The sequence below is a fragment of the Spinacia oleracea genome, chromosome 3, assembly GCF_020520425.1.
Source record: "Spinacia oleracea cultivar Varoflay chromosome 3, BTI_SOV_V1, whole genome shotgun sequence".
Taxonomy (NCBI): Eukaryota; Viridiplantae; Streptophyta; class Magnoliopsida; order Caryophyllales; family Amaranthaceae; genus Spinacia; species Spinacia oleracea.
The window spans coordinates 42,690,585-42,711,200 of NC_079489.1; the positions used below are offsets into that span (position 1 = coordinate 42,690,585).

The 20,616-nt window shown below is 37.0% G+C and overlaps 1 protein-coding gene across 1 annotated transcript; it reads right to left on the reverse strand.

The window, feature by feature from the left end:
- Window positions 1-6,659: 6,659 nt before the first annotated feature.
- On the reverse strand, window positions 6,660-10,154 carry LOC110787649 (uncharacterized). The gene is made up of 10 exons (XM_021992279.2): window positions 9,561-10,154; window positions 9,417-9,468; window positions 8,929-9,311; window positions 8,644-8,697; window positions 8,440-8,555; window positions 7,813-8,362; window positions 7,627-7,738; window positions 7,491-7,540; window positions 7,206-7,349; window positions 6,660-7,026 (listed from the first exon to the last, which is right to left on the reverse strand). The coding sequence occupies exons 1-10, from the start codon at window positions 9,954-9,956 to the stop codon at window positions 6,769-6,771; spliced, it is 2,115 nt and encodes a 704-aa protein (XP_021847971.2). The 5' UTR covers window positions 9,957-10,154; the 3' UTR covers window positions 6,660-6,768.
- Window positions 10,155-20,616: the final 10,462 nt, after the last annotated feature.

A 20,616-nucleotide genomic window follows, 5' to 3' on the forward strand; every position in this document is an offset into this window, starting at 1 on the left:
AATGAACTATTGTTAGAACTCATAGACAATAGAGTTCAAAGATGAAGATAGGTTTTATGACTTTATTATTTCACCTGGATTTGAGTGAATATTGGTTTGTTTACTCAATGTGATATAAGCATGAATCTGTTTGGCTAGTTCAAATATTTAGAAGTATAAAATCCACTTGGCAAGAAATCATAAAGATCTAGGTTAGATCATGACGATGATTACTTAAGACCAAGAATGATCATCAATGATTGTGTGTTGTAATTTCACGATCTATCTCCATAAGATATGGTATATATAAATTGGAATGATTGAAGTCAATTGGTACTTGATTCGATCAATGATGAATCATAAAGATTTTCCTATAATTTCTAAACAAAATGCTCAACTACTACCAAACTAAACCAAATTCGTCAAAGCAATTGAAAAATAATTTCATAACATCTTCCAATAATATATATCTAAGAGTTCCTAAACTCAGTGGGAGCTTAGTGTTTGTTATCCAACAAACTAAGGCCCAAGTATAGATATATGTTTCATTGTGATGAGACACAAGGGTATTGTTTCTACCACAGATTTTTGAGAATATAATGTTTGTTTGCTCGAAATAGTGTCCTTTGGAGATTCGTTTCCAAAATGACAAGTGGGAGAAAATAGACCTCGAAAGTCTTCGAGGCGAACAACAAACATAAACGGACATTCCGGAGGCTTTTAGAAGTTCTTCAGAAAATCCTAACGCTTATTCTTTAAGGACCTTATAAGTGGCTTTAAAGAATAGACATCTCTTGGAAGACTTTACAAGTGCTTCAAGAGAACAGAATATTCAAAGGACTTTCAAGTGTCTATTTATATTCTATTGTTTGATGTTCTATACCCATGTAGGCATAGAGTTCAGGTCACTGAAACTATGAGATTCTTCTATTAGATAGTGAAGAAACCTACAACTTGCAGTCAAACTATTATCATGAAGATAAATGAGTTTATGACTTGTAAGAAAGCTATGACGAAACCCAGATTCCATAAAATGGTTAAAGGCCATATATAGACTCAATATATGTTTTAAATGGTTTAAGGCCATAAAACAAACTCAGTGTTTTGATGACAAAATTGAAATTTTGTTGATTTGCAAGAATAGTTTAACATATATTGGTTGCAAATTCGTTTTAAGGATGAAAACTATCAAACATGGAAGTGTGTCTTCACAAAAAGCTAAATTAGTTGCTAAAGGTTATAAGAAAATTCTCGACGTGGATTATGTTGAAACCTCATGCATAATCGTAATGCTCAAGTCTATTAATCAAGCAATGATTGCATATTGGTAAATATAGCAATTGGATGACAAAACGTATTCCTCAATCAAATGTTGGAAGAAACTATGTACATGACATGTCATAGGATTTGTGGATACAAATAATGCTTGAAATGAATGCTAGCTTATAAAATTTAAGTATGGATTTAAGCAAGCAATTGGGAATTGGAACTGTATTTTAGTTTCATAAAATGTACATAAATATTATAGATGTATAAGAAGTTTAGTGGGAGTATGTAAAACTCAATTGGTCCTATGTGTATCACACATATCTCTCTATTGTGAAATAACATTCAAATGTTAATGACTTAGATTTGAAATTATTAATCAATGATGGATCAAGGCGAAACTTAGTACATACTGGGTATTAAGATCTATTTACAAAGATCTTAAAATATTGTTTTTGATTAAGTAATGGAATTACTAAATCAAACACGAAAGACTCCATTGCATATATTCGACCCATGTGCATAAATCTAAGTAATGAATATTTAAACTTTGTATAAGCATTTACTAAGTTAAATATCAAAGAATCTAAATGAGGTTCTTCACCTATATTACATGTCAAAGAATTTAGCAGGATTCAGTATCTACTGAAACCAGATGAGCTAAAATTACATGGATAGAATTCAATTATTCTGCAAAAGAGTTTATCATGTATGATATAATATGAGGATCACCAAAAAAAGTATCGTATGACTCTAGGCATGACGAACATATACCAATCTCTATTGATCTAAGTAAAGATCAACTAGATTGAGATCAAGAAAATCCTATGGTACTTTAAAAGGTAAATAGGAATAGTTCTTGATTCAAGGAAATGAAGATATGCTAAATATTGACGCTACACGCATAAACACTAGAAAAGGATCAAGCAAGATCCCTTTGGAGTTAACCATTGGCAAGGACGAGCTATAGAGCATCGTGTTTTCAAATGGTAACATGGATTGAAGACCATGAGTTGTTGCGTGGGAAACTAAACATTAATTTCTATGTTATGAGATACAGATGGAAATTCTTCCACATATCTGTGAACTGCTTGGATAAGTAAATCCAAACAAAGCAACACTAGCAACCTACACAATTGAAGTAAAAGTACTTATTGCCTAAGACGCAGTGAAACATAGTTGTTTACGTTAAAGAGTTCTTCACTTAACTTGGGTGGATCACATGTTTGCTGACTTGACTGTTCTTCATTGCAAAAATGCGTAGAACCACTATTGAAGCAAGAAAGACTAGATCACCAAATAAACATACTCAAATATTTTAACATCTTACCTCGAAAGGCATTCGATGAAGAGGATATTAAGATTGGAAAAGCATGATAACTAAACCTATGCAACAAGTGAGAAGCAACACTCACATTGTGGCACTAGAAATGAAAACATAGTTTTGAATTCCATTAATCGTTTTAAAGATGGGTTAGATGCTCATGGTTGTAAAACATTCGGGTTGAACATTTATCGTATATGAAATGTATTTTCATATTCCATTTAATCTTGGTTAGTATTAAATGATGAGTCCATTCAATTTGACAATATATTCAAGATAGACTGTCAGGACCAGTCCTGTGACTAAGAAATGTCTATCAAGTGAACTTGAATGTCAAAATTTTAAAATGGTCCCTGGTCGAAAGTTTTCTATTAAGGTGGACGCATAGAAAACACTAGACGACTAGAATGCAAGATGACTAGTGGTTCTGTTTCTTGAACTATGTAAATAACGCAATCATTTGCATATATACTTACTTGATAAGATTAGTATCGGACAGATCTATGAAACTTTACTATAAGAGATAGATAAAAATATGTCATAAGTAAAGTTCATTATATTGTTAGACACTAATCCTCAATACCTGAGTGATTTGAGATTACTTGTTTGAGAACTTGTTACTTTGACGTTGTCAACCGTCGCACCGTAAAAGGAGACTACAACGGCAACGCTCAGGTAATCACCTATCAAACGAAGTATAACCTCAAGATCACAAGATTGGGATTGTACTCCTATAAATCGGGATGAGATGCCGAAAGTTGTACAAGGCTACTCGGAGAGCTAGAAACTGTAAAATGCATGGTCGTGCTCAGATGAATCATAGGCTATGATTATCTGTTTATTTGATTAGTTGAACTATGACACCGAGAAAAACCTCTGGACATAATAAGGATGACTACTCTTACCTTTTGTTCATGAGCAGGCATCAAGCGACAATGGAATTAGGAAATGCACACTTGTCCCTAAGGACAAGTGGGAGACTGAAGGAAATAATGCCCTTGGTCCAAGTTTTCATTTAATGCATTTAATGCTAAATCCAATAAATGTGATTCAGTATTATTAACAAGTTAATAATTCAATTAGATCAAGTGATCTGAATGCCTAGCTAGAGGCCGCTTCAGTTCAAGTGGAATTAATAATATTAATCCACGGCTTACCCTTGATTGAACCCGCAGGGTCACACAAATAGTGCGTGAACGGATCAATTATTTAGGTGAATATAATATTAAGTAAATACTCTATTTATAGACATTCGGAAATGATGGATCTTGGTTCCAGTGGGAGCTGAAATCATCAAAAGGCAAAGAAAGAATATTTGCCGGAAATGAAGATATTGCCGGAAACGGAAATATGGTTCATAACGGAAATATAAATATTACCGATGTCGGAGATATTTCCAGAAATGGAAATATTGTTCGTTTCGGAAAATATTAACGGAAATAGAAATATTGCCTGTATCGGAAATATTGCCAGAATCGGAAAATATTGTCGGAATCGGAAATATTATCAGAAACGTGAATATTGTTCGAATCGGAAATAAATTCCGAAATCGGAAGCACGACGAGCGATTGCTCGACGAGCAAGCACGCAAGGCACGAGGCCCAGCGCAAGCGCCAGGCCCGGCGCCCAGCAAGCCTGCGCGCGCGAGCAATAGCGATGGGCCAACAGCGCCATGGCGTGGGCAACAAGAAACAGCAGCGTGGGCTTCAAGCCACACATGATGCAACGAGAACCCAGCCCGCGTGTGCTTGTCATTGGCTTGGGCGCCAAGTCTACTTAAACGGCAAGTAGCTTGGGCCTCAAGCTAACCGTTTTCCTAATCCTATGCAAAACTAGAAGTTTAGGATAAATCTAATACTAATAGTGTTTGATTATTTCTAAAATCCTAAAAGTTTGGGATTAACTAGAATCCTAATTCTAATGGATTTAGTAAATCTAATCTTAGTAGGATATGAATTCAACACTCATACAACACACATTGAATTCAACCGAATTTAATAATTTGTCTATCACTTATTGTGAGTTCCCGGGTGCATAAAATCTTACATTATATCCTAGTTGGTTGAACTTAAGGAGGATCTGAACGTGCTGTGGTCTATCTACGGAGGGGCGACATTTGGAGCTCTACACTTGTTCTTGTTCGGCTCGGGAGCAGGTAGGAAAGGCACGCATCACATAGTATGTATACTAAATTATGCTAATTTATTATGTGGCAATTAATTTGGATTACTGGCTTTATGGTTTTTATGCATGAATTATATGGTGCATAACCTTATGGTTTTACTTAATTAAATTTTGGTTTTAAAAAGAGAGAAACTTGGGGGGTGTTACATCTCTTGTAGTAGTTTAAATGAGTAGGAAATGCATTCAAAAATATGCTAGTTCCTACAATAATAAACCTGAAACTACAAAAACACTACAAGGAGCACATTAGTACTAAAAATGGCTCCGAAGAGCGCAATTAAGACCAATAATCATTGAGGGGCGGGGTTAAAATTCTATATAAAATAGGCACATCGATAAGCCTGAGTTCTTTAACACACCGAGGATGCTACCAAACTACGCTATACTACTGCTAGGCTAGGGCTAACTATGCGCTAAGGCTAAAAAGCTAAGAAATTAAGAAATGTTCTTGTTGTTGTTTATGTTGTCTTCATTCTGCCTTTTCTGATTCGTATTTATACTCCTGAAATGATGCGGTTGAGGGGAAGTGGAAGTTACGTCCTTTAACTTTTTGATTGAGAGAGAAAAACCAGTTGTTTTGGCAGTTGGTGAGCATGGCAGCCCCCTCTAATTCCTTTGACTTGGTTCGCGCATTCAACTTGTTTATAGATGGCGCTGAATTTGGCTTTTCTAGGCTTTTTCTCCTTTTGGGCTTCGCTTATCTTAGGTTGCCCCTGCTCTCCTTGGATTAACTTCGTTTCTTCTTTATGGCCTTCACATGTTGGGCCTGACCATATAATTGGGCTTCAAATCGTTACAACTCCATATAAGTAGTCATATACCCTTTCTAAAAACAAGTTTTAAAATGTGTATAACAAAATTAAATTTTAAAAATAAAAAACTTAAATATGGGGAGAAATTGCTTACTTCCCCAACGAGGTATTCGGGGAAGGAGGCAGGGTGAACAAATTCTCCAACATGAATTTTTTTTTCTAGAATTGGATTTATTTAGTTCCAATAAAAATTGGGGAATTTAATTGGAGAATTGAGAAATTTATTTGGGGAATTTTGGAGGTTGATGCACGGAGAAGAGAGGAAGCTTGAACTTATCTTCAATGGTGGCTCCATGGCAGTGGGGAGAAAAAAAAAAGAAGGGGATGAGCGAGATGAGAGAGGAGATGGAGATGGTATGGTGGTTGTAGCGAGGTTTGTTGGCTTGTAGGAGGTCAACGAGCCAGCAACAAGCGAGCGGAGATGTCTGGTGTTGTATGTGGATAGCTGCTATGGTGGATAGGTGATATTGATAATGTGGGAAGAGGAGAAAGAAGATTGGGGAGGTGGTTGGCAGGAGATGGGAGGAGTTGATTTTTTTTAAAAAATCTTTTAATAGTAAATTAGGTTAATTATGGGTTAATTAGTTTAGTCAAGGGAAAAGTTAATGAAAAAGCTGATGGAATTTATGGATAACCATCATTAGGGTATTATGTTTATTAAGTTTATAAATAAAGGTATTTTGTGTATTAAATTTATTAATACGGATTATTTTTGCATGGACCTGGTCTTAAGTAATACTAGTATGGACCTAAAACCAATAATTTTTCTAGCACGTTTTACATATATAAAGACCTTTAGTGTTCATATGGTAACTATAATAAATTAAACACCTAATTCGTACATATAGTAACCATTTATTGAGTCATAGTAACCTTATATTTTTAAAAGTAAATTGTAACTTAAAGTCACATTATTTAAGCTCATGTATCACCCATACCAATTTGATAAAAAAAAATTCCATATTAATCTTAATAAACATGCCAAAATAATTAAGAACAAGTTGTTGGCCTTTTTTTAGGCATGGTCCACAATAAATTTAGTGTAGACCGTGTCAATTTAAGAATTGGTGTATAAATAAAGGGCATTTAGTAAATTTTGGAAACCCAAGGGTATTTCGTAAATTTATTAAATTTAGTAGAATATTTAACATTTTGACCAGCTAAACTGTAAACACTAGAATATGACCTACAAAAACTAAAACTCTAAGGTCCTTGATAAGATCTTCTCTCAATCTTTACTTGTTTCTTGACTGATTTAAATGCAGCAAACACTGCTTGTTGATCAACTGCGTTATCCCGAGTATCATGAGTTGTTTCAACAGAAGAGGAGCTGAGTATATCAAATAATGAAGTGGTATTATCTGTTTCACTTGTGATCTCTGTGTGTTGGGTAGTCCACTTAGTTTGAGAGCTAGTAAATTTGGCACAAGTATTCTTCTTCTGCTGACTGTCTTTTTGACCCTGGAAACAAAGTGTAAAATTACAAGAATATCAAAATGTTATCCAAGTGAACATGCTAATTTATGATAGATTCACATTAACATAGACTACATGAGATTTTAGATATTGCCGTAGAGTTGAGTGGAAAACTGCAAATACATACGGAGTAGTAAAAACTGCCTTATATGTTAAAAGCGTACCAAATTGAGGGAATCTTCCAGCGAAGACATAGAGCTCCTGCTATTGCTGTCATCTCGTCCAAATATAAATGATTTTCCAGTGTTTGATCCTTGCCTATGGCTTGATGGCACAGGATGGCTTGATGCTCGTCGCAGAAAAGAAGACTACAGTTCCAAAAACCAAAGCATCAAAGAATAAGCAACTGAAAATGACTAGTATGAAAATAGATAACTCGAGTTGTATTTTGGAGTAGAGGGAGTAAACAAGATAGTATAAAAGTGGATAGAGAAAATGCTTGTTTTTACCTTTGATGAGTTGCTGCTGCTCCCTTTATGGAGAAGAGCATCAAATATTGCTGGAAAGCATAAAACGTAAAACATAAGACCAATAAGAACAACAACAGATAAGATAAGATAAAACACTAATCAAATCTGGGTTTACATGGTTGTTTTGCTTTCTTCTTAGTTTCAGGAATGACATTGAGCTTCTTTATACGACCAAAAACTTCCCCAGATGTCTCGTCCACTACAAATTTAGGCTGCCTATCCATTTCCTGAAAGTCAACAATTTTTATGTAAACAAAGCAAGTATAGAAACAAAAGCAGAAGAAATGATTATATAGCATACCACTTTCTGAAGCAAGCATTGCTTAGACAACAATTTTTCAGTTTCTTCATCATCAGATGACACATAAACATCATCTTTATCTGTAAACATTTGCGGAATCATTTGCTTTAGCTTTTTGGCAGTTACACGAGAAGCGCACATGTAAGGTACATCTTTATCAGATACGCCTTGTTCATCTTCTGTTTTATAAGCATCCTCGTCATCAGAAATGGATGGTTCCCTTTCCTTTGTACCATATTTTAGCTTCTGCAACAGCCTTTTTGTCACAGATTCATCGTGTTGCTGTTCCCATTGTTGGTGCAGTTGGTTACGCATTTCACCATCAATTGGCTTTTCTTTAACATCAGTAGCAATGTAATCACAATTATCTTCCGTATCAGAATTATCTTCTTCATCTTGACCTTGAGAGTGCAAAAGACCATCATCACTATCATCTTCTAACGCTTCTTCATCCAAAAAGTGTTTGACTGGATCACCAGTCGCTGTGGAACTTGTGTGTTTTGGATGGGGGTCAGTATTCTCCTTGTCACTTTCTTCATCACTAGAAGACCTACAAAAGTAAAACAACTACGATCATCAAATACTCAAGGCCGGATAAATCAAGGAACAAGGTTAGTAGGAAATTACATGTCATCATTAACAGCAGAATCCCATTTTAACTTCATTGATGGAGCTACAGGACAGCTAGACTCAATCAACTCATCATCTTGCGAATTAATCCTTTCAGAATCCAATAACAGCTCCTGCAGATTGTTCATTTACAATTAATCACTTTAAGATGCAATAGCTCTTCACAGATGAAAGTGATAAGTTGTAGGCTAGAAAGGAAACCTCTGTATCATTTATTGGTGCACGAAATGACTCTTGTATTTCATCAACCGAAGCCTGCATCAGATCCCAAAAACTAATTCCATTAACATCCCCAACTTAAACAAATCGGATTCAATAAACAAATCCCACAACATACTAAGAAAATCCTTGTAACAATTGCATAAATTAAGATCAAGATATGGCAATTCATATTAAAATTTCAAGATTAACCTTCTCAATACAAAGCCATATTGAGCAAATACTAACTATTTGGATCCAAAAAAAGTAACAATGTGATCCACTTACATTTGCATCACTAGTTTGCTCATCACTTGCTTCGGTTTTATCTTCACTTGTTTTTATTGGGGAGGCAATGGCCTCATCTTTTTCAATACCTTCACCGTCCTTGGCTTGATCTTTCTCAACACCTTCATCATTCTTAGCCCAATTGTTTTCGACATCCCCATTTTCCTTATCCTCATCTTTTTCAACACCTTCAACTTCTTTCGCCTCAAATTTCTCAACGCCTCCATCTTTGTTACCCTTACCCTCATCCTCATCCTCATCCTCTTGGGTGAAATAGGCCCACTTTTTAGACACCTCCATCTTCCTTTTCCTAATCTTTTCCAATACCGAAGAAATCGATTTCTCAACCATGGGTACTGGCTTAAAACCAACCCCTTTCATATCTACACAACACAAACAAACAAACAAAAACTATTTTGAACAACAGAATTAAGGCACAATAATCCTAAATTACACTCAACTTTCAGCATTTTAATTGATAACACTACCTCTCATCACCCTTTGAAAATCAGCTTGCTGATTGGAACGCGCTTTCCTCTCCTGAAATGTTCTTTTTTACATGAGAAATTTCAATCTAAAACATTTTATAAGAAATAAAAGCAACTAACACTTCTAATAGCAGCAATCCTTACTTTCTTTTCCTTTCGATGCGAAATCAACGATTTGTTCTTCACTACATCACTCTTGACCCTTCTCTTCTTCTCTTTAGCACCATGAATCTCCACCGAACTTTGCCTTTTCTTTGTAGCCTCGTTCTTCTTCTCATTTTCCTCAAAATCCGGATCATCCTCAGACCCAAACCCATCAAATTCCAAAACCCTTTTCGCCGAAAACTGATTTGGGTCCCCGAATAAAGGATCTAAACCATCCGATTCATCCCCTTTATCCAACTTATCAAATTCATTGGATGGAGCAGAACAAGTGGGGATATTGTTTGCAATCGAATCAGTCTTCTTCAACCGCTTCGGCTTCGGAATTTGATCCGACTGCGACAAGAGCAGTTGATCGATTTCATCTTCAGTATCCATTTCGCGCGAAAATTGAGGGAGATTAAAGGAGGAGGAGAGAGAAGGGTTGCTAAGTATCAAGTATGAGATCTAAAGTATAGTATAAGGGAGAGAGAGTATTCTTTTGGCTGATTCAGGATATTATTAGTGGAAATGGAGGGAGAAAATTGAAGAATTTGTAAAATTTTGATTTTTGGAATTTGGAGTGGCGCCAAACCAAGCTAATGGTTTTATTTTTTATACTACCTCCCGCCTAAAATAGAGGAGCTGCGGCCTGCGAGTTGCCAACGGCGACATCTCCCATCAAATACGTCATACGTTTCGAAATTTACCTTTTCAAACTTACCGATGTAAATTTTTTAATATTAATATCTCTAATTTTGTATTAGTAAAAGTTATATAAAGTTTGATATTCCAAAAGTACATATTGAAATGAATCAAACAAAATCTCACATGACTATATTTTTCCTTACCTATAAATTAAAAATGACAGTCAAATTGAAATTTTTTAAAAGTGTTATATGTCAAAGTGTACCTATTATTTCGAAACCGAGGTAATAACATATGCTACATCCATTTTATAAAGATCTTTACGGTTAATGTAAACGCCTACATTTGACCCCCTAACCCGAAACAGAAAGTTCGGTGATGAAACTTGAAACCGATTGTCAACGCTCTCCTGATTAAGCAATGAGCATCCTGCAGATGACTGAAACGATCCCTGCAATAATATTTCCATTAATAGTAACTACTATAAATAGTAACTGATATTCCAAGTAGCTACTAAATATAGAAACCAAACAAGATAGATATTGACTAAAAGATAGAATTACACTTCAGTTAGTCTTTTAAAAGAGTTAAAACCGTAAGAAAAGAGATACTTCCTCCATTTTTTTATTATTGCACCATTTGGGTTGGGCACAAGATTTAAGAATGGGGGTTAAAAGGTGATAAATGACAAATATACCCATGTGATCTAAGTACAAATGTGATTTAACAAATGATGATAAGGATAGAAATGTCATTTTATGTGGATAAACTTACCAAAAAAGTAAATGGTGCAATTAATATGCAACTTCCGAAAAAGGAAAACGGTGCAATTATAAAAAAATGGAGGAAGTATAATTCAGAATAAATCGGAAAAATTTGTGATGGGGGTCAAAAAGACGACGCTTTACCGAAGAAATGGCTCGAACGAATACCCTCGCGGATGTCGCAATCATGTTAAGTAAAGGGGACTAAATATGGGCTATAGCCTATTTTTTACTAGATCGTGGAGTCGTCATTCAGTTTTCAACGACATTGAGGAAAACTAACAAAATCCGGTTATTGTGATACGCAAGTAAAGCCAAAACTCATGCGAACGTATTTGACCACAACGACCTTAGGTTCCCTTGTGATCCTTATGTGGAGATCGCTCGGAAGCTCTAATTATACTATCATACATATGGGGACGCCCATCGAAATGATCTTCCACATCATGCATTATCTCATCTATCCTACCTTTCTCCTCTTCTTCCTCACTTTCAACACCAATATCAACATTATCATTCTCAATTTCATTTTCATCACCGTTATCACAATGATTATGCTGACTCGAACTCGACATACTAGAGCTTGCCGCATGATCTATGCTCTCACCATGCCATGTCCAATTCGCATAGTTACCCTTAAAACCACGATGAACTAAGTGATCAACAATATCATCAATATCTTGATACCCCCTTGAATTATTACACTCACAACAAGGACAGAGAATCAAACTTGATTCATGTTCTGATTGATGTTTCAAGGCAACCTTACTGAACTCTTGAATCCCTTGTAAGAACCTTGTAGAAATTCGTTTAGCATACTGTAGGCATGGAAAATTCGTATATGTGCCACGTTGGATTTTATTCGGGTCAAAAAGTAAAAATATTGACTCGGTATACAGTCAATTAGATTCAATTAATTTGGGCTCTTAAATTAATGTAGCCCATTTTAGTTATATCAATTAAACTCATTTTATTTTAGTGGATAAAACCCAACAAAATGGGGGTAAGCTATTATAAATGGGCCATGACTACCAAGTCCAAACAAAAGGCCCAGTCTACATCAAAACCCTAAAGCTCTCTCCATCTTATAAATAGAGTCATCTACTGCAGATTCTGGAGGAGGAGGAGAAACTGACGGCAAAACCTAAAACTCTCAAATCTCTCCCTGCCAGTCAAGTCACAACTCTCTCCCTAGAAGAAGAACATCAAGCATTCAAATCGACGTGCCGTTCCATTCTAGAAGATCAACCTTGAAGAAGATCAAGCCCGGAGACCCTTATTCAAGAAGATCAAACCAGTTCGTGAGCAACATCAAATAATCCCGGTGGAAGAAGAACAACAAGCATACAAAATTGATGTGCCGTTCTATTCTACATCAACATTCTTGAACGAGATCAAGCCCAAAGGCCCTTATTCAAGTACAAATCAAATCAGTTCGTGAGCCAAGTCAAATTCAAAGTGGAGATCGAATCAGAGGAGAAAATATTTAGAGATTGTACCCAAAATTACACAAATCAATACAAATATTTTTTGTTCACATATTTTGATTCTCGTATTTTTACAGACTCTGAAATTTGTGTTTACAAATTTGGCACACTCGGTGGGAAAATTTCTACCTCTCATCTCTTTCTCCACAATCAAAATACGCATGGCGATGAAGAAACAAGATCCAATCATGGCGGCCAAGAAAAGATCCATTCGATTTGATGCAGCCTTATCGTCGCAAATAAACCCAGAAAGTGGCCACAAATGCAACAAGTTTTTCTCTCCAACATCAATCCAGGGTCCGTCACATGAGCCAAAAAATGGAGCGGTTCAAGGTCCATCGCGAGAGCCAATCAATGGAGTGGTCGAAGATCCGTCAAAGGAGTCCATCAACAGAGTGGTCCACGGTCAGTCACATGAGCCAACGAATGGAGCAATAGACGTCGTTGTAAATGTCATGGCGATTGAAGCAAACACCATTGAGGAAGAATTAGGGAACATGAAGAAGCTCCTTGAAAAACTTGTCAAGGATGGCGAAGAAAAAGGATCCCAAATCAAGCGACAAGAAGAAAAAATTGCCCGGTTGACTAAGAAGCTTGAAAAACGTCCCATTGGCGAATCATACAAAAATGGTGAAACCGAAAGTGAAGGAAAAAGCGATGAATCTACGTCGACTGCGAAGTCCAAGCAAAAAAGGAGAAGAAAGCCCCATGGTGATTCGTTCAGCTTCCGTCAAATTCAAGATATGATAGCCAAAACTATCAAACACCAACTTGACGTAGATCCTGACCAAAGTAGCCATTACACCAAACCTTACACAAAAAGGATTGATGCCTTGGAGATGCCTAACGCTTATCAACCTCCAAAATTCATATTTTATGACGGCAAAGGAAATCCCAGACAACATGTTGCACATTTCATTGAAACATGTAACAATGCTGGCACCGAAGGGGACTTGCTGGTGAAGCAGTTTGTTCGATCGCTAAAAGAAATTTCCTTTGATTGGTACACAGACGAATTATCTCCTGGATCAATAGATAGTTGGGTTCAAATGGAGAAAATATTCCTGGATCGCTTCTTCACCACTCGTCGTATTTTCAGCATGCTGGAGTTGACACAAACAAACCAGTTGGAAGTTGAACCGGTCGTGGAATATATCGATCGCTGGCGGACACTAAGTCTTCAATGCAAGGATCATTTGCATGAAACTTCTGCAGTTGACATGTGCATCCAAGGCATGCACTTGGACTTGGTTTATATCTTGCAAGGAATCAAGCCCAAAAATTTCCAGGATTTGGCAACTCAAGCTCATGTAATGGAGAATTCGATAGCCAATCATGAAGAAAATTCCGATTAGTCGGACATTTGTTGAGACTTCGGCGATTTGGGTTCACAAGTCTGCAAGAAGTTTCAACAATGATCCTGGGGGCAAAGGTGAAAAAGATCGTCCTTAAATCTCCTAAGCAAGAGACTAAACTGCATACAAGAAAAAAAAATGTTTTTTGAACTACGTTTGGCTTGATCCAATAAAAGTGAAAAAATAATCACTTAATCAAAAAAATTCAAGGCCAGCCACATTAAAAAGAAAAAATGAAAATAATTTTGGAGTATAATTTGAAATCGTATTCCATAAAAAAAAAATCAAACGGGTACAAATGTTTTTTTTAAACGAAGTACGACAGCGGGGGCATCAGTAAAAATAAAAATAATAAAAAAATGTTGCTTTGTCTTCGAAAATTATTTTTGTAAATTGATGACCAAAAGTTTGTCGTCTTTTACTCAAAGTTTGGAGAAAGCGCAAAAGCACCAAACACCTCAAACCAGCGATCCGGAGAAAGCTTCCAAGCACCAGGAGTTCAACTACTTTGAGATCTGGAGAAAGCTTCCAAGCACCAGAAATCTGTGAAGGATGGAGAAAGCTTCCAAGCATCATCACAAAGGGGTTCGTGAAAACTACATTGAGATCTGGAGAAAGCTTTCAAGCACCAGAATTTTGTAAAAGTGATATGTTTAAAGATGGAGAAAGCTTTCAAGCACCATGATCACATATCAAAGTTTAAAAGGACCAAAACTTCACCAAAATTCCTTGAAGACCTGGAGAAAGTCGTCAAGAACCAAGGATTCACCAAATTGTTCAAACGAAGATTGGAGAAAAGTTTGAAGCTCCAGTGCATTATAAAATTTCCTGAAGATCTGGAGAAAGCTAAAAGCACCAAATCACCAACATATAATGTCCAGGTACAACTCTTCATCTTCCCCTTGGCTAGATGTCCAACTCTCCAAGGGCGAAATATATTTGACGTTGAGGTCACATAGTTCTCTGTAACATCATCAAAGTGTACGTGGTAGCTAGCTTCACGGAAATCACTTGGTCTCTAATGTCATCATGACGCAGTACTACAGTAGTGGCCCATTTGATGCAATAATCATGGTTCCTCCATTGACTTCAAGTGCTTCAGGCGTCACAAATATGGCTCGCTTCTTCAAGTGTTAGCATTGAATAGACGCATCGCGATTCACCAAGTTATGAAACTCAAGGGGAGTGGATATCTTTACCATTAACTCTTATTTTTACGGTCACATCAAGATAATATACCTGCAAGAGAAACAAACAAAAAAGAACTGAACGTGATTCTCCATCAACAATTCCATCCAGTAAGGCGCTCTTGGATTAAATCACATCTTCTACGCGTGTTAGTCATCAAGAACGGAGGCTAGATGCCTCTGACTTGTAAGTATGGGCGTATGGCAGTCGTACTGGTGCGTGGTTTTTTCATTTCTGCCTACGAGATAGCTTCTCCACCGACAGTTTCAAGGTAAGTTGAGCTTCATGCGACAAATCGTGCTTTAAGGTGGTGTTACAACGATTGACGGGTGCTTCAGGAGAATGGTGTTATTTTTGGTTCACCTTTTCCGCATCAATCCTGGCTTCAAGTTCTCGGCACGCCTCCTTCAATATATGTTGAATAATATATGCTTGTCTTCTAGGAAGCTCATACGGGATGTGGCTCACAATTCTCAAAAGATCTCAACAATGGCCGGATAGAAATTGTTTGCAAATCTCATTCATGGATGAATTTTTCGTGGGTATTAAGTTGAACAATGACCATGGAGAGCTTTCAAGTATATTTATTATGTTCCTTGGCATTCAAGAAAATGTAAAGGGAAAAGAATTTTTTTAAAATAAAACAAGAAAAGGGAGCACAGCATTCACTTATATTTGGGAAAGACACAATCTGAGTAAAACAAATTAGCAGGCATCTAGTCTACGGTCATCGTATGCTCAAACAACAAGGACTAAGGTCGACGGACTCGTTGTTCTTCGGTCAAGCTTGCTGGCAGCATCAATGGTGCTTCGCTTCAAATATATGGCTTCTTATCCATAGAAGGAGATAGATAATACACTGCAATGGCCTCCATAGTAACGACAAGAGAACCTCCTTCTGTCACGGTGGCTAAGTAACGGACTGAAGAGTGAAGGACACCTCCTTCTCGGACTTAAGGACAGCTACAACTCCGGTCTTCGTATTCTCGGACTCAAGGACATCGACTGTAGCAACGTCAATGCTCCAAGATGGCATGGTGCAACTACTTTTCGAGATAGCTCTCCGTCGTGGGCTCCGTTGTTGTAAAAAACTATGTAATCTCCCTTGCTTGTTGTCGATGGAGATCTCAACCAAGTGGCTCTATACTACTATTCTTCAATGAAGAGGTCATAAATCTGCAAGAGAAACAAATGAAACAAACAAAAAGTTATTATGGACAAGCATCATGCAATGGCATCCCCTCCATGGTAGCATTCCTATGGCTCCGAGTTCTCCTTTTCTATGGTTTCGTAGCAGCAAGAATGACACCTCCTGGCTCCTATGGCAATAGGCGTCATGATAATTATCGTCATGGCTTCAAGTATTCCTCCGACGCCAAGTTGTACGTATAAAGAGCCCGATCATACAATCGACATCAAGCTGGTCATGATTATCTTCAAGTGTCAGGTGAGTTGTGGTTCTTAACTTCTTATACTGGTCAGCTAGCTCCTTCACGCGGTCGATAAAAAAACAAGGTCTCCGCCATTGATGTCTTCGTCTTCAATAATGTGAAGATGCAATCATATGAGTTGTAGTATTTATAGCTGAACTTAGAAGTCTACACAAATTAAAGCACTCAAAAGGATAAGTATTTGTTTACAAATTTTATCTTATAGAGTTGTTAAGCTCGTGGAGTTTGGCAGAGCCATAGCCATTTAGTTTTGGAGTTTTACAAAAGATAGACATTATATTTTCTTAAAAAAAAATGGAACAAAAAAAAGGGGGTGAGCATTTATTGTTGTTGTGAAACTCTTGGTTCCTAAAATCTGTTAGGAGTGGGGCATTATGGGGACTATGCGGATAAAACCAAACAAGAAAGGGTTAATGGTCAGCCCGTTCAATGATCCAAATGTATAAACACGTCGAGTCCAAGTACAAGAATTTGGTTATCGGTAGACTTATCGGATCAAGTGGTGTGAACAAAAAGCTCGAGACTCAATCACGAGTAAACACTCAAAATCGTGTACGTGACTTAGTCTCGAGGGGGCAATTTGTAGGCATGGAAAATTCGTATATGTGGCACGTTGGATTTTATTCGGGTCAAAAAGTAAAAATATTAACTCGGTATACAGTCAATTAGATTTAATTAATTTGGGCTCTTAAATTAATGTAGCCCATTTTAGTTATATCAATTAAACTCATTTTATTTTAGTGGATAAAACCCAACAAAATGGGGGTAAGCTATTATAAATGGGCCATGACTACCAAGTCCAAACAAAAGGCCCAGTCTACATCAAAACCCTAAAGCTCTCTCCATCTTATAAATAGAGTCATCTACTGCAGATTCTGGAGGAGGAGGAGAAACAGACGGCAAAACTTAAAACTCTCAAATCTCTCCCTGCCAGTCAAGTCACAACTCTCTCCCTAGAAGAAGAACATCAAGCATTCAAATCGACGTGCCGTTCCATTCTAGAAGATCAACCTTGAAGAAGATCAAGCCCGGAGACCCTTATTCAAGAAGATCAAACCAGTTCGTGAGCAACTCCAAATCAACATCAAATAATCCCGGTGGAAGAAGAACAACAAGCATACAAAATTGACGTGCCGTTCTATTCCACATCAACATTCTTGAACGAGATCAAGCCCAAAGGCCCTTATTCAAGTACAAATCAAATCAGTTCGTGAGCTAAGTCAAATTCAAAGTGGAGATCGAATCAGAGGAGAAAATATTTAGAGATTGTACCCAAAATTACACAAATCAATACAAATATTTTTTGTTCACATATTTTGATTCTCGTATTTTTACAGACTCTGAAATTTGTGTTTACACATACATCCAACTTCGATCCATTTTCAACCACTAAAGATAAAAAAAATAAAACAGATTTCATCAAACAAGCCATTCATACACTCACAATAAGTCAAACATATGAAGTACACTCTTAATTAACATAGTTGGCAACCATATTTGGCTAAAGAAGTTCGTAGGTGAACTTGGTGTAGTCCCCTCCAATAAAGGACTGATAGCTCTATATTGTGACAATAACGGAGCTATTGCACAGGCAAAGGAGCCTAAACACCACCAAAGAGTCAAGCATGTACTTCGTAGATTTCACCTTTTACGAGAGTTCGTTGAAAGAAAAGAATTCGAGATAAGCAAGATTGGAACAGACGACAATATCTCAGATCCATTAACTAAACCTCTGCCGCAAGCGAAGCACAGCTCGCACACTGCAGCTATGGGAATCAAGTATGTTGGAGAATGGCTTTGATGTCCTTAATAAATGTTTTAAAATTTTAGAGTTTAATACTTTGTAAAACGTTTTGGTTAACCTTTCATATAAATGAATAGAAATTCATTTTTCCATTTAATTTTGTGGTTTATTAAATGATGAGTCCTTTCAATTTGACGATATATTCAAGATAGACTGTCAATACCAGTCCTGTACTTCTGTGACTAAGAAATGTCTATCATGTGAACTTGAATGTCAAAAGTTGAAAAAGGTCCCTGGTCGGAAGTTTTCTATAAAGGTGGACGCATAGAAAACGATAGACGACTAGAATGCAAGATGACTAGTAGTTCTGTTTCTTGAACTATGTGGACATGGCAATGTCACAATCATTTGTATAGATACTTACTTTGATAAGACTAGTATCGGACAGACCTATGAAACTTTACTGTAAGAGATGAAAATCTGTCATAAGTAAATTTCATTACATTATAAGACACTAATCCTCAATACCTGAGTGATTTGAGATTACTTGGACGTTGTCAAGCGTCGCACCGTAAAAGGAGACTATAACGGCAACGCTCAGGTAATCACCTATCAAACTAAGTATAACCTCAAGATCACAAGATTGGGATTGTCCTCCCATAAATCGGGATGAGATGCTGAAAGTTGTACAAGGCCACTCGGAGAGCTAGAAACCGAAAATGCATTGCCGTGCTCAGATGAATCATAGGTTATGATTATCTGTTTATTTGATCAGTTGAACTCTGAAACCAAGAAATACCTCTGGACATAATAAGGATGAATACTCTTACCTTATGTTCATGAGCAAGCATCAAGCGACAAAGGAATTAGGCAATGCACACTTGTTCCTGAGGACAAGTGGGAGACTGAAGGAAATAATGCCCTTGGTCAAAGTGTGCATTCAATGCTAAGTCTAATAAATGTGGTTTTGTATTAATTAATTATGCAAGTTAATAATTCAGTGAGATTAAATGAGCTGTATGCCTAGCTAGAGGCCGCTTCAGTTTAAGTGGAATTAATAATATTAATCCACAACTTACTCTTGACTGAACCCATAGGGTCACACAAATAGTACGTGAACGGATCAAGTATTTAAGTGAATTAAATACTCTATTTATGAACATTCGAAAACGACATATCTCGGTTCCAGTGGGAGCTGAAATCGTCAAAAGGCAAAATATAGAATGCTCCGGATATGATGATATTGCCGAAAACGGAAAAATGGATCATGACGAAAATATAAATATTATCCAAGTCGTAGATGTTGCCGGAAACGGAAACATGGTACGTATCGGAAAATATTATCGTAAATAGAAATATTGCCGGAATCGGTAATATTGCCGGAAACGGAAATATTACCGGAATTAGAAATATTGTCGGAATCGGAAATAAATTTCGGAATCGGAAATATTAAATATTTGTTCGAATCGGAAATAAATTCCTGAATCGGAAATATTAAATTTTTGTTCGAATCGGGAATGAATTCCGGAATCGGAAAACGAATCGGAAGCGTGACGTACGAAATGATCGACGGACGAGCTTGCAAGAAGCAAGACCCAACACAAAGCCAGGCCCAGCGCCCGGCAAGCCCGCGCCCGCGCGCGCCAAGCAAGCAGGCCAAGCAGCAGCAACGCCCAGTGGGCCGCGTGCTTGCTGCCAGCGCCCTTGGGCCAGCGAGCAAGCAGCAACGCTCGTAGGCTTGCGAGCTGCGGGCTGCATGGTTGCGGGCTGCACAGCAACATGGGCTCAAGGGCCACACATGCATTCCCTTGCCCGGTTAGGATTACTTCTTTGTGAAGTAATCTCGTTTTCCTAATTCTACTCAAATTTGATGTTTTTATTAAATCTGAAATACTTAGGTGTTTGATTAAACATAAAATTCTAATGATATAATTTAACTAGAATCCTAATGGATTTAGTTATTGGAAACCTAGTAGAATTCTAACTCCGTTATTTCCACCCTATAAATATGTGGTTCATGATCACAATTTATAACGCAATTCAATAAGTATTCACATACATTAAGTTCAAGAGAGAATTTAATAATTTGCCTAAAATTAATAATAAGCTTTCCGAGTGCACATAAAAGCTTAGATAATATTCTAGTTAATTGAATCTGAGGCGGATTCTAACGTGCTCTGGACTATCTACGGAGGGGCGACATTTGGAGTCCTAAACTTGTTCTTGTTCGGTTCGGGAGCAGCTATGGAAGACACGCATCAGATTGTATGTATCCTAATTATGCTAATTGACTATGTGACAATTAATTTGGATTACTGGCTTTATGGTTTTTGCGCATGAAATATATTGTTTATATTTGTCATAACCTAACATCCAATAGCTTGTACTATGCATAAGGTACATCTGGAATAGAAATTGCGTA